At 38.9% G+C, this 14,805-nt stretch overlaps 1 protein-coding gene across 5 annotated transcripts in view; it reads left to right on the top strand.

Moving 5' to 3' along the window:
• The window catches only part of ergic2 (ERGIC and golgi 2), a 41,535-nt gene extending 33,092 nt beyond the window's left edge, over window positions 1-8,443 (top strand). For all 5 annotated transcript variants that reach the window (XM_069903793.1, XM_069903790.1, XM_069903792.1 and 2 more), the window contains one exon: window positions 3,277-8,443. In XM_069903793.1, coding sequence (XP_069759894.1) covers window positions 3,277-3,333 — 57 coding nt within the window. In that variant the 3' untranslated portion in view covers window positions 3,334-8,443. The remainder of the gene's footprint in view (window positions 1-3,276) is intronic.
• The last annotated feature ends 6,362 nt before the right edge of the window (window positions 8,444-14,805 follow it).

Below are 14,805 nucleotides of genomic sequence, written 5' to 3'. Positions count from 1 at the left end.
CAATAACCAATCTAGTCAAACAGAAATCGAATTGGAAAAATACTGGGAAGTTTCAGTGCACTAAAGAATGTTTTGCTACCGAGCATGTTTCCAGTTTTGTGTCTATACTCAGAATATTGTGATGTGAGAAGTGTTCTTTGAGGATGGCATCAAAATTGGAGGTTTAGTTGATAATGAAGAATGTTATCTAAGATTACATCAGGATCCAGATCAACTATTGAAAGTGGGCAAGGAATAGTAGATGGAATTTAACGTAGACAAGTGCGTGTGTTGCATTTTGACAAGTTAAATCAGGGAAGACTTGCAGGATAATATCAGGCCCCTGGAGAATGTTTTGGAATAGAGAACCCAAGAGGATCAAGTGCTTAGATCTCTGAAAGTAGTGACACAATTAGACAGGGTGATGAGGTAAGCATTTGGCACACTTGCCTACCTCTATGTAAGAATAGGTATTGAGTACAAGAGTTGGAATGTCATTACAAGATATTGTTGAGGTCATACCTAAAGTGTACTGTGCATCTAGGTCATCTACCTATTGTTCTTAAGCTGGAAAAAATGTAGAAAAGGTTTGCAAAAAATGTTACAAGACAGGAGGGCTTGAGTTGTGAGAAACAACTGGTTTGACTTGGCCATTTACCCCTGGTGCGAAGGAAGCTGAGGGGTAACCTTGTGAGGGCATAAATAATGTGAGGGTTCAGTCATTTTCCCAGGGGAGAGGAGTTAGGTTGGTGGGGTATGTAGAACAAGCTGCCTGGGAGAGAGGTAGATACAATTACAATGTTTAAAGGATATTAAGATCAATCCATAGATAAGAAAGATGTAGAGAGATGTGGGCTTAATGCAAGTAACTGGGGCTAGCTTGAGTAGACAACTTGGCCAGTGTGGACAAGTTGGAGTAAGGGGTCTTTTGTCGTGTTGTGTATCTCTACGACAGCACTTTTTAAAAATAACCACAATCTAGTCTGTAGCACCTTATTTATTTTTACTTTTTATGGGTTTTTTTTAACTATACAACTGTACAAAGTAAAGTGAATATTCATTTGATTGTGAATGTGGATCATGATCCCTCCCAGTGTTGGATGGGTGAAAAAAGGGTGGGCTTTGACTTTGAATAGTCCATTGAGAGGTTGTATGCTCTTGAAAGGAACCAATATCGCTTCGACTCAAGTTTAATACAGAGCGTAATAAGAAAATTGCTCGAGCTCCTACTTAGCATTGTAAGAGTGAGATGGGAATTTTAGATCTGTGTTGCATCTTATTGATCCTTGAAAAATCATTAATCTGAATACAACCTGCTATAGGCAGTCTCACTGCAAGTATAGGACTGCGGCTTGAAAATGTATTTTCTGAACATATTGTTAACACTTGCTCAAATTTACTGTGCTAATAATTGAAATCGGTGTATGATAAATTTATTGATGTATTGTGGAAAGATTTGTTTAATAATGGTGAGATATTACATGCTCGTCGTTTAAACCAAAAATATTTAAAGTTATGTTTATCCTTCATAATCAAATCTGAAATTATACTGATAGATGCAGAGTAAAGTTCTGCCTGGTTTCTAACCATTGCTTTTCCACAGCATGATGAATTTAGTTAAACCACAGCAATCCATCTCTTGATCTCCCTTTGCTTTTTGAGTCACTGCCATCGTGGGGGAAAAAATAGGTATTGCATTGCTCCATGAATATTTAGATTTGTGGTACTCAACCTTTTTCATTCCACTCAAATATCACCTGAAGTAATCCCTTACTAACAGGATGTCATGGGTGCTCTATGGTAAGGGGTTACTTCAGGTGATATTTGAGTAGAAAGAAAAAGCTTGAGAACCTCTGGGGTAGGTGATAGATGGTTCTTGAAGCCTGCAGGTGGAGGACCATCTGTTTAGCCTACGCTGAATTTGAATGCTTAATGCATTTGAAGGACCAGTGTACCTCTCCATTGGACTACAAAATATTTTTTTCAATTATTTTTGCTTTATTTATTGCAAAACAAATCTAATAGTAGATGTAGCACTCTTTCAGAATTTGTACCATTGTCAATGTACAACACAGTTACTGGATGTTGAAAGGCACAGACAGTAGATGTAGAAAGGTTGATTCCCATGGTGGGAGAGTCTAGGGCAAGAGGGCACGTTCAGGGTTGAAGGGCATCTTCGAACAGAAATGAGTCAGAATTTCTTCAGCCAGAGGGTGGTAAATCTGTGGTATTTGTTGCCACAGGCAGTTGTGGAGGCCAGATTATTGGGTGTATTTCAGACCGAGATTGATTAGCCAGAGCATCAAAGGTTATTAGGAGAAGGCTGGGCATGGTGGCTGAGTGGGAAAATGGATCAGCTCATGATTGAATTATGGGTCTAAAAGCTGCAAATTCTACATCTTACGAAGATTCATTGATCTGGAATTTTTATTTTATTTGCCACCTATGTTTTCCTGCATTTGGTGGTACAGTAGAACTCAGAATTTCCTTGTCTTTATTTTTAACTTTCTCCTCTCACTATTGCACGGACTTCATTCTTTGCTAATAAGCAGGTCCCACCTCAGACCACTCTGCCATGTCTTTTCAAAATCCAAAATATCCTCAGATATTCAGTTCTCACCCTTGATCACACTACGGCAAAATGAAAAAAATAACAGCAAATCTGTTTACGTCTATTTGTATCATGGTAGTCCAGTGGCAGATTCACCATATTGACATCTATTTTTAGTTGAGATTGGTGCTTCTTTTGGCAACCTGTTCCATATCTTGGTGTTGGTAAATTGCCTTTATAGTAATGGTAGAATGAAGAACCCTTTTTTTTCTCCAGTTCATTGGTAGCATCTGAGCTTTGCTAATAGGGCCAATGTTTAAAGCTCATCCCTAAATGACTGTCAGAAGAGCGTGGTGAACTGTGCATCCTTGTCTTTGTATGAAGCTGTTCCTGTGATGCTGCTTTTTCTGTAGTTTCAATATTTGACACCCTATGAAGAGGCAGGAATGAACTCTGCTTGGTCAACATAGACAAGATGGGCTGAAGAGCCTGTTTGCATGCTGAAAGCTCTGACTCAATGACTTTAAATATATCTGAAAACAAACCCTGAAAAGTACAGTTACTTCAAAAATGAGTAATATTTCTATGTGTAAACTCATTGAAGTTATGACAGGAAAAATAAAGCTCTGTGCCTTGTTATCAAATAAAATTAACAAGGTTTTCTGTCAAACCGATTTAACTTATTTAGCTTTGACCAAGTAGAAATGCTTCTAAGTAAACTCTCTTTAATGTGTTTTGTTTTTCAGGTCAATGCACTTGATGGCCACATAAATAATCACACCTTACCAATTTTAGATGACTGACCACTAACATTAAGCAGGGATGAAAAAGGATCAAAATCTATCCTCAATTTTTGGTGTGTGCAACAAAAAAAAAAATTTGGATTGCACAACCTTTGTCCAAATACCTTGTTAGATGCATTCTAGCCTCAACAATTACGATACCACTCAAGTCATTATTGGTCAAGTTGCTTGATTACGTCCAGATGACAGTCTGCTCTTTCAATATTTCAGTTACTTTATTTAAAACAAAATCAAAGACATTATTTGTCAAGTGTACCATAATCTTCAGATGATGGCCTGGTTACCAAATTCAATGTCTTCATTTAAAATGAAAAGGGAAATAATCAGTACTTTGTGGTCATATTTCAACAATGAGCTGACTAGAAATCTGACATGATTTATTTATACACCACCATTCATTTTGCATTGGTATACATTTGTTTCACAGATTTGTATGGAAGTTAAAATGTTCGTTGACAGAAAGGCTTGTATCGGCTTCCTTGACATAACCATATTAAGAATAAATTGGCACAGTGAGGTTCTGTGTGGGATAATCCTGTTACTGAATTATTTACCTTTGCTAAACTTTAAAGACGAACTGCTTAAGGGCAACAGATTTGAACAGCATGAATAACTGTTATCTTGGTCCTTGTATTTATTTTGTGGAGTATTTTTCCTCCTGTTTATAGTCAAAAAATGACTAAATTGATTTGAATTGCAGTAATTGAAAATTATTGGTCTGTCACAATTGCTGCTAACAACAGCTGATTCTGATCATCAGGTTGAATTAGAACAGCTGCCTTGTGATGATCCAATTAAAAAAAAAAGTTGTGTCAGGTTTCTAGATTTTTGTGTGGATTCCTAAATGTTTGCATTCTTGTCATTGTAACATCTTTTCAGACATGGTTGGAATGAGAGTGTAATTCAAACTGAATCAAAAGACGTTTAGCAGATGGAGTGAAACATGCTGTGCAGGTAGGAGTGTGAATTCTGTGCGATGGGTAAATGCCAGTGTTTTTCCTAATGAGGTAGATCCATTATATTCTCCAAAATGTAATTAAATCAGATTCTAAAAGGTTTGTTCCTCCATTAGAGCCAAATGCCCTCGTCTAAAAGCAGATAAATGAGGACTCTTTCATAAATGTATACTTTGAAATCCATGGTTGTCCTGTAAGCTGAGTTTACTGGTATACATAAAAGGAGCCTAACTTTGTAGCTTTTTAAGTTTACAGACACTTTCAATTACAGATACAAGAATGATTTTCTTGCAGGTTTTAAAGAAATCTGCTATTATGCCTACAAGATCAATTTTGGTGGCGTTTTAATTTTTTTTAAGAATGGAATGATGTTTATTGAATAGAATACATGAAAATGACATAAGATTCATTTTTGTAGGTCATATTCATTGTGAACTTTTTTCTGTGTCCAATGTTCATTCCACATTGGGTTGTAGGCTTAACCTGCAGCAGATTACTAAATGTCAGGAGTCATTCATTATATACACATAGAATATGGTTTCTGTATCTTGCAATTTTTAAACCCTGTAATTGATTATGTAAACCAAGAACTTGTATGGGATTTTAAGTTGTGCTGGACAAAAATATTTAAACTACACAAATCTGTAAATGCACATTTAACCTAATCTGTTGCTATTTCTCGAAGGTAACAAAATATTCAATTAACAATTGTTTTTTCAGTGCTGTCTGATTTCTGAATCAAATATAACAATGTAGAACTAAATTTCACCCCCCTCCTCCATTTGCATCATTTTTTTTAAAAGATGGTGCTCTCAAGCAAAATGATTCTTCAAGCTGCTCATCACTTTTTTTAAAGCTGCCTTGTTCCTGTATGCGGGAAGTTATTTGATCCAATGTAGAAATACTCTTTGAAATATGATCTAACAAGCAAACCAAAGCAAGGTTTTCAGTGTTGTCTTGAGTATTGCTTACCTACTCCAATCACCACTGCTATTGACCTATACCATTTAGTAGGCTGCTGAGGGACCTCCCTAAACCAGTGCTTCATTAATTAATTATATTGATAGATATGAGCTAGATATAAATGGTGAAAGCTGAGACATTTAATCTTAACAGCACTGAACAAGACCAGTAAAGCCTTGGCCCAGCTCAAGACATTGGAACCTCAGTGATAATTGTCCAGTGAATAAGTCATACCTGAATGAAGATGGTTGTGATTAGTGACAGATCTCTCAAATCACAATATAAACTTTGCAGGACAATACCCTAAGCTCAGTGTCTTTCCTTCAGCTCATAAGTAGGCTGTTGTGGTTTCCAAGATCCTTGTAATGAGATAGTCTATTTCATTGTTGTTTCATTTGCACAATATTTAAGTTTGGGTTACTAAACTACATGTAGGAATCATATTATGCAAGTCATTGCAATAACTGTGGTAGTATAAGGCCAGATTTCAACTGTGAGTGGCTCACTTTCTGACTTGCCACTGTCCTTCCACAAGGCCATAACAATTATACAATTCCAGAAGCATGGAAAAGGGGAGCCTGCCTGCTTTACTAATCTCAATATCACCAGCATATCCTGGCAGCAGTTTATCATTTCTGCAAAGCTGGGCATTTGAACAACTCGTGATGGTTGCTTTTCAGCACTTTTTAAGCCTTTAACCCTCCATCACTACAACTAGAAAGGCAATAGGTGGCTCTGAATATCATCTCAATGTGTTTCAATGTCCAGGCACTGCTTTGCTGTCACTTGGCTGGTGTTTCTCAAATTGATTTTAATGGGATCAGCTGCACTGCCGATTGCTGTGCTGATGTCCATATGAATGATGTTTGGGACAAAGACACTTTCTTCCCCTTTGGCACCTGTGCTCCAGTTTTAAATTTGTAATCAAACTATTCACGTGTGATTAAAGTGCACATTCCTGATTTTATTAAAGATTATTTGTATACATTTTGGTTTGACCATATAGAAAATTACAGTGCTTTTTATACATAGCCCCCTCATTACAAGACACCATAATAGTTGGGACATAGCAATGGTATGCATATTAAAGCAGTCATGTTTAGTCTGTGATTCATAGACATCATCCGGTGCAAAGTAGATTCTCTGATGATGTTCTGCCAGGCCTCTATGCAGCCATTTTCAGCTCCTGCTTGTTTGGGGTCTTGTCCCCTTAAGTTTTCTCTTCAGCATATGGAAGACATGTGCTCAATTGGATTTAGATTAGATGACTGACTTGGCCATTCAATAATTTTCCAGTTTTTAAACTTTGAAAGACTCCTTTGTTGCTTTAGCAGTACGTTTGGGATGATTGTCTTGCTGTCCAGTGAGTTTGGAGGTATTTGCTCACACTTGAGCTGGTAAGATGGTTCTAAACACCCCAGAATTCATTTTGCTACTGCCTTCAGCAGTTACACCAAATGAAAGTAAGTGCACTTGTATCTGTGCCAATCCTACGTTCCCATGCCATAACATCCCCACCCCATGTTTCACAGATGAGGTGGTATACTTTGGATCTTGGGCAGTTCCTTAATGCCTCCACACTTTGCTCATGCCATCACTCTGATACAGGTTAATCTTGGTCTCCTCTGTCCACAAGTCCTTTATCCAGATTTCTGCAGGCTCTTTTAAATACTTCTTGGCAAATTGTAATCTGGCCATCCTGTTTCTGTGGCTAACTAGTGGTTTACATCTTGCAATGTGGCCCCTCTATTTCTGTTCATAAAGTCTTCAGCAGACAGTTGTTATTAACACATCCACACCTGCCTCCTGAAGAATGTTTCTGGTCTGTTGGACAGGCGCTTGGGGATTTTTCTTTGTTACAATGAGAATTCTTTGGTCATTCAGCAGTGGAGATCTTCTTTGGCCTACCAGTCCCTATGCGATTACTGTGCTCACCATTATGTTCTTTCTTCTTGATAATGTTCCAAACAGTTAATTTTGGTCATCTTAAGGTTTCGGTGATGTCCTTTACTGTTTTATTCTGGTTTTTCAGCCTCAGGCACAACTCTGGTCCCCTTGATGAAAAATGGAATCCACAGGTGATCAAAAACTTAGAAGCAAGCCTAGCTCTCTTATACCTGCACCAATGAAGCAATTAAACATACCTGAGTAATCACAAACACTTGTAAAGCCAAATGTCCCAAATATGGTGCCCTGAAATAGGGGAACTATGTATAAAAAGGGCTGTAATTTCTACATGGTCAAATCAAAAATTATACAAATAACCTGAATAGAATCTGGAACATGTACTTTAATCGCATGTAAATTGTTTGCTTACAAATTTAAAACGGGAACATGGGAAAATAAAAAGTGTCTTTGTCCTAAATATAATAGAGGGCACTGTAAATAAATCAAACATAAGATCTCCAATTAACTTTGAACCTGGGTCCAAGCATTTATTTATTGGTACTGAAAGAAGCAAATGATCTCTGCCTCAGATTCCCTCTACATTTCCCTTCCCAGTGTGACTGCTGATGGCCATTCTATCTGTCACGTCTGTTCTAGGCAGAGTGGAATTGCCGTATTTAAATAAAGCACTGTAGTCCAAATTCTTGCAGGATCCTGTTGTTTATACAGGACTTGGAAATTGCTAACAGAATTTACAGAAACTTGATTAAGTTTAAACTAGACTTTTCTGTGGGAGCTGCATATCAATGTCCCCTGTTTCATGGCTTGGGAGATAAGATGACCAGAGCATTCAAGCTCTTGCCTATGGTTTTCTACAGATGATTGACAATATCTAAGCTTAGCTCTGTAAAAAGGTAAAATCCCATTTTAAACCATGTTGAAACTAAAAGTTTAAAGCATTACAATGCTACCTCACTCTATGACATGTTAATTACTGAATCCCAATGGCATTAATAATATTATTAGCCTGAACTATAATTTGAATCAAAATTAAACTTTTTATTAGATTTTAACTTCCATCATTTCATAACTTCTCTGAAATAAACCGCACATTTTGTGGTGTATTTGCTTTATGTCAGTGGATTATGATTTTGGGAAGCATCGGCTGTTTTATGATAAAGTTCTAGTTTTTGGATTTTGGCATAATTGTTTTTGATAATTGTTTTACATGATAAAACTTTGGAGAACTCTTCCACCATGGGAAGAAAAAGGTTGTGTTTCAATAAAAATACAGTTAAAGAAAATTTGCCAAAATAATTATTATTTGTGTGATTGTGCATGTATACAATGGTATTTGAAGCATTCTTGGTGTACAAATGTTTATAAAAAAAATTTGCTCCAGCAGTATGGAAGGCTGTTAACAGTGAATGGACGTCTATGTGCTTAAAAATATGGGATAATGCAAATGGAGAATTAGAGATGCCATTCAAAGTACCTTCATTTCCACTATCCATGTCCCCTGACTGAAATGGAAGTCAATATACCACCTCTTCTCACCACCTGAATCTCCCCCAGCTCATTGCAAACACATTGTTGATCTCACTTTGTTGGGGCTGGAAGTCTGTTTCCATTTATATTCTTTATTGATTTTAATAAAGATTATAATAATAAATGCATTAAATGATATGAATAGTTAAACATATTTTTTTGTAATATTTATAATTTTAATATTTAATAATCATACAAAGTGTAAAACATTGATTAAAACCCCTCCACCCCCTTCCTCTCTATTAACCAGAGAAAGAGCAAAGAAAAAAAATCATCCCATTGTCAGTTGATACAATAAAAAATATGGAGACAATAAAAGATAATACTGTACCACATTTACAGAGTAGTTAAACATAATTAATAAAACAATCAGTATATAAAAACAAACATAAATTACAAAATATCCATAATTCGTAGTACAGAGTATTTTTATTAAAAGGAACTAATGGGAAAAAAGGAAAAGATGGAAGGAAAAATGAAAATAATAAAGAGAAACAAAACTAAAAGAAAAAAGTACTCAAACAAAAAAGAAAAAAAAGCAGTGCCCCTCTAATAGTGTTGTCAGATTAGCATGGAAAGACACAAGTCAGACAATTCAATTACATTGAAGTGAAATTATAAAATAAGCAAGTGTGTCATAAATGACCCCCCCTCCCCCACAGCTTTTGAAATCTTGTATCTGAATTATGAATTGAATAATCTTTTCCATATTCAAACAAGTCATGATGTCATGCAACCATTGATCAGGACAGCATCCTCATATGTTCAAAGGGAAAGTTAAGTTTTTTGTCTAATTAAATATTGCCAGAATTGAATGTTTGCATGTGGTTGACAAGATGACATATTTCCTGATGGACAGAATCTGCATTATAACACATAGTATTTCCTCAGTTATTGGAAGGTTGAGGACTTTTGGAAAATGTTCACACATTGTTGCCTGCACACTGGTCTTGGTCATTGATCACTAGTGCAGAGGCGATGAATACAAAGGGGGAGGCTAAGCTCCACAGCAAATCCTGCAGTCCAGGTCACTCAGCTTTGATGAGTGAGGAAAGAAATAGGAAGTGTAAGTATTCATTATTTTACTGTTTGTTGTTAATCAACAAACCTAGCAATGTTTACAGTTTAATCACTGCAGGCTGAAACCATATAACCATTTATGGAGCGGAAACAGGCCATGTTGGCCTTTCGAGTCCGCACCGGTTCACTGATTTTGTGCACCCTCTTCGGGCATTGGTCCCGGTAGATCTTCATTCAATAACGATCGGTGAATTCAATGCAGGTGGAATCAGATAATAGCAAAACTATGAGCAAACAGATTGGCTGTCTGTGTACCAAAAATAGTAAAACTTGACGAAACTGGATTTATTAAGAAAAGACAAATAATGGACAATATCTCTAAGTTCATTAACTTAATCCATGCAGTACAAGGAAAGAAGACTCCAACAGTGGTGGTTGCTTTTGACACAGAGAAAGCTGTTGACAGGGTAGAATGGAATTATTTATTTAAAGTACTACAGCGGTTCAACCTACCAGAGAAATATATTAATTGGATTAAAGCATTATATAAGGGACCATTGGTGAAGGTGACAGTAAATGCATATATAATCGAACCAAACTGCATGAGTTTTTCAAGCTTTGTTGGGACCAAGGTAAACTGCCTCAGGATCTTCGTGATGCCACCATCATCACCCTGTACAAAAACAAAGGCGAGAAATCAGACTGCTCAAACTACAGGGGAATCACGTTGCTCTCCATTGCAGGCAAAATCTTCGCTAGGATTCTACTAAATAGAATAATACCTAGTGTCGCTGAGAATATTCTCCCAGAATCACAGTGCGGCTTTCGCGCAAACAGAGGAACCACTGACATGGTCTTTGCCCTCAGACAGCTCCAAGAAAAGTGCAGAGAACAAAACAAAGGACTCTACATCACCTTTGTTGACCTCACCAAAGCCTTCGACACCGTGAGCAGGAAAGGGCTTTGGCAAATACTAGAGCGCATCGGATGTCCCCCAAAGTTCCTCAACATGATTATCCAACTGCACGAAAACCAACAAGGTCGGGTCAGATACAGCAATGAGCTCTCTGAACCCTTCTCCATTAACAATGGCGTGAAGCAAGGCTGTGTTCTCGCACCAACCCTCTTTTCAATCTTCTTCAGCATGATGCTGAACCAAGCCATGAAAGACCCCAACAATGAAGACGCTGTTTACATCCGGTACCGCACGGATGGCAGTCTCTTCAATCTGAGGCGCCTGCAAGCTCACACCAAGACACAAGAGAAACTTGTCCGTGAACTACTCTTTGCAGATGATGCCGCTTTAGTTGCCCATTCAGAGCCAGCTCTTCAGCGCTTGACGTCCTGCTTTGCGGAAACTGCCAAAATGTTTGGCCTGGAAGTCAGCCTGAAGAAAACTGAGGTCCTCCATCAGCCAGCTCCCCACCATGACTACCAGCCCCCCCACATCTCCATCGGGCACACAAAACTCAAAACGGTCAACCAGTTTACCTATCTCGGCTGCACCATTTCATCAGATGCAAGGATCGACAATGAGATAGACAACAGACTCGCCAAGGCAAATAGCGCCTTTGGAAGACTACACAAAAGAGTCTGGAAAAATAACCAACTGAAAAACCTCACAAAGATAAGCGTATACAGAGCCGTTGTCATACCCACACTCCTGTTCGGCTCCGAATCATGGGTCCTCTACCGGCACCACCTACGGCTCCTAGAACGCTTCCACCAGCGTTGTCTCCGCTCCATCCTCAACATCCATTGGAGCGCTCACACCCCTAACGTCGAGGTACTCGAGATGGCAGAGGTCGACAGCATCGAGTCCACGCTGCTGAAGATCCAGCTGCGCTGGATGGGTCACGTCTCCAGAATGGAGGACCATCGCCTTCCCAAGATCGTATTATATGGCGAGCTCTCCACTGGCCACCGTGACAGAGGTGCACCAAAGAAAAGGTACAAGGACTGCCTAAAGAAATCTCTTGGTGCCTGCCACATTGACCACCGCCAGTGGGCTGATAACGCCTCAAACCGTGCATCTTGGCGCCTCACAGTTTGGCGGGCAGCAGCCTCCTTTGAAGAAGACCGCAGAGCCCACCTCACTGACAAAAGGCAAAGGAGGAAAAACCCAACACCCAACCCCAACCAACCAATTTTCCCTTGCAACCGCTGCAATCGTGTCTGCCTGTCCCGCATCGGACTGGTCAGCCACAAACGAGCCTGCAGCTGACGTGGACTTTTTTACCCCCTCCATAAATCTTCGTCCGCGAAGCCAAGCCAAAGAATCGAACCAAGGTCAACTTGGCAGGTACTTTCAACTTACAAGATATCTTGGATGCCTCTCAGTGAGTGTAATTCTGGCCTATTCAACTGAAGTCAAAATAGTTTAGTGTCTGTTCTCAGGCTTTTTGCATAGATAAAAGGTGGCAGAGAAATAGCAGCATATATTTGAATGCAACCATCTGAGTGCATGTTTGGTAAGTAATGAAGTTCTGAGGAGGATGATTGTTGAGTAGCAGCAAGTTTACCTTTTTACTGCTTTAATTCACGAAAATAAAAAAGTGTGCTACAGTAGAAGCAAATGATCAGAGTATCGAATTATTTTTTTTTAAATCAGGAGGGACCAGATTAATCTACAACTGGATAGGCGGACATAGCAGAATTTGTTGTGGGAGGTTGTGTCAGACAACTTGAGTTTTTTTTTTGTGTTTCTTTATGTTGATAAGGCAGTGTTGTTGATGTGGTTTACATGGACGTCAATGAGGCCTTTCACAAAACCCTACGTAGAAGATTGGTTCAAAAGGTTAGTGCCCCTGGGCTCCAAGGGAAATTAGCAAATTTTGTCCAAAATCGGTTTGGAAAGATGAGATAGAAGATGATGGTGGACAGTTGCTTTTGTGATCCGAAGGATGTGACCAGCTATGCACCACAAGAATTGATGTCGGGTCCTTTTACTGTTTGTTGAAAACATGAACTATTTAGGTGTAAATATAGGCAGTGTGATTAAATGAACTTGCAGATGATTAATGGTGATGATATTGAAGAGGATAGTCCTAGGCTACAGAACAATAGTGATCAGCTGGTATGTGGGGCAAAATTATGGATGGAATTTAATGCTGGTAAGTGTGAAGTTATGCAGTTGGGAGGGGTGGGTGTTCTAATAAGGGTAGGTCATAAATGATGAATGGGAGGCCCTCAGGGAATATTAAGGAAAAAAAGGACATTGGTGTAGTAGATTACCAAAATTCTTGAAGGTGGCAGCACAGGTAGGTAGCGTAGAGGTGAAGGTGTCTTTATTTGTAGTGCCACCTAATATTAAAGGTTAGGTAAATTGCGGTTCAACTCGATGAAACATTAGTCAGTACGTCTGGACTATTGTGTGCTGTCTGGTCACCACACTAAGTGCAATGCAGAAAAGAGCTGGAGAATCTCACTGTTTAACACTGCACTAAGAAGGGTATGATTGTATTGAAGAGGTGGCAGAGAAGACCTAACAGGATAGTGCCTGGATTGGGACACTTCATGTATGAGGAGAGACTAGGTAGGCTGGATTTGGTTTCCTTGAAGCAGAAGAGGTAAGGAGGGATCTGATAGAGGTATACAAAATTTGAAAAGGGATGGATGTAGTAGATAGCATGAACGTTTTATGGATTGCAGATCTGCCCAAAACCAGATGGCATAGGTTTAAGAGCATTAAGATACAGAGGAGATCTCATTTATTTTTCATCCGGGTAATGATCAAGTCTGAAATACACAGCCTGAGAAGCTGGTGGAGACAGACTAACATGCTTAAGAAACAACTGGATGAGCACTTGAATATAGTTGGCACAGACCAAGCGCAACCAGATGGGATCAGTATGAAAAGATATCTGTTGATTAGCTTAAAAATGTTGGACTGAAGGTCTTGTCTCTGTTCTGCATGACATCCTGACTTTTGAATCAAACATTCAGAATATTGGGAAAGCATGGACATAAAGGTGGCATAGTGATTAACACAATACCATTACAGAGCCAGGAATCAGGGCCAGGATTTGAATCCCACGCTGTACGTAAGGAGTTTGTTACCATCTCCCCATGTCTGCGTAGGTTTCCTCCCACCATTCGAAACATACTGGGGCTTGTAGGTTAATTGGGTATATTTGGGCAGTACGGGCTTGTTGGCTGAAATGGACTTTGCTGTGGTCTAAAATTTATAAGATTGTCAACATGGCTTTTTGCAAAAGCAGGACCTCCAAAGTTAGAATCTCAGGTTTAATTCCAGTGGCATGTTTGTGAATACAAGATTTGGAGGATTAGTCAACTGATTGTCACATCAGGAATGGTGTTTGAGCAAAGTCTTTCGATTTCTAGATTTCTCGGTTTCTGGGAAGCTAGGGTCTGTAGGTGCTAGGTGGATTCATCCAATTAAGTTTAAGTATTGGGTGGCACGGTTAGCATAGCGTATAGCACATCGCTGTTCCAGCGCCAGTGACCCAAGTTCAAATCCAGCACTAGTTCATGCATTCTTCTCATGTCTGCATGGGTTTCTTCCGGGTGCTCCGGTTTCCTTCCATCCTTCAAAACGTACGGGTGTTGTAGGTCAATTGGGTACAATTGAGTTGCATGGGCTTGTGGGCTGGAAGGACCTGTTACTGTATGTCTAAATTTATTTCATTCCAAATTTGTTGCAGATGGCAAAGGCCTGTTGGGTACAGTCTATGATAAAAGGGTGAATCATTTGCTGCCAAACACCTGCCATTATATCCACAGTATTTAACAATTTGTGGAAATTGATAATGCAACTGGATAATAGTGGAGGATTTAGGTACTCTGTTATTGGCAATGGTTATTGTTTAACACTTGCGTGGGATGAATGTTATTTGGACTTTCAGACTCTTGGTATTTGGACCTTCTGCGTGCAGGTAAGGACTGCTTCATTGTGAAGGTGCAAGTGAAAAATAACTAAATCAGAAGCAAATAGACCTGGTGGAAGCAAGATCACTGATGAAGTAGCTGTAAAATTTTCAGTCCACTCTTTGGCAATCATTATAGCCAAAGAAAGGTTATTAAGTTGTACAAAATAGACACGAAATTGGACACGAGATAAGGTGTCATTTATAAGAGA

This window comes from Narcine bancroftii, chromosome 11, assembly GCF_036971445.1.
Source record: "Narcine bancroftii isolate sNarBan1 chromosome 11, sNarBan1.hap1, whole genome shotgun sequence".
NCBI classification, from domain to species: domain Eukaryota; kingdom Metazoa; phylum Chordata; class Chondrichthyes; order Torpediniformes; family Narcinidae; genus Narcine; species Narcine bancroftii.
Note: the sequence above shows the minus strand (reverse complement) of the source record. Positions and strands in the feature narration are given on the sequence as shown.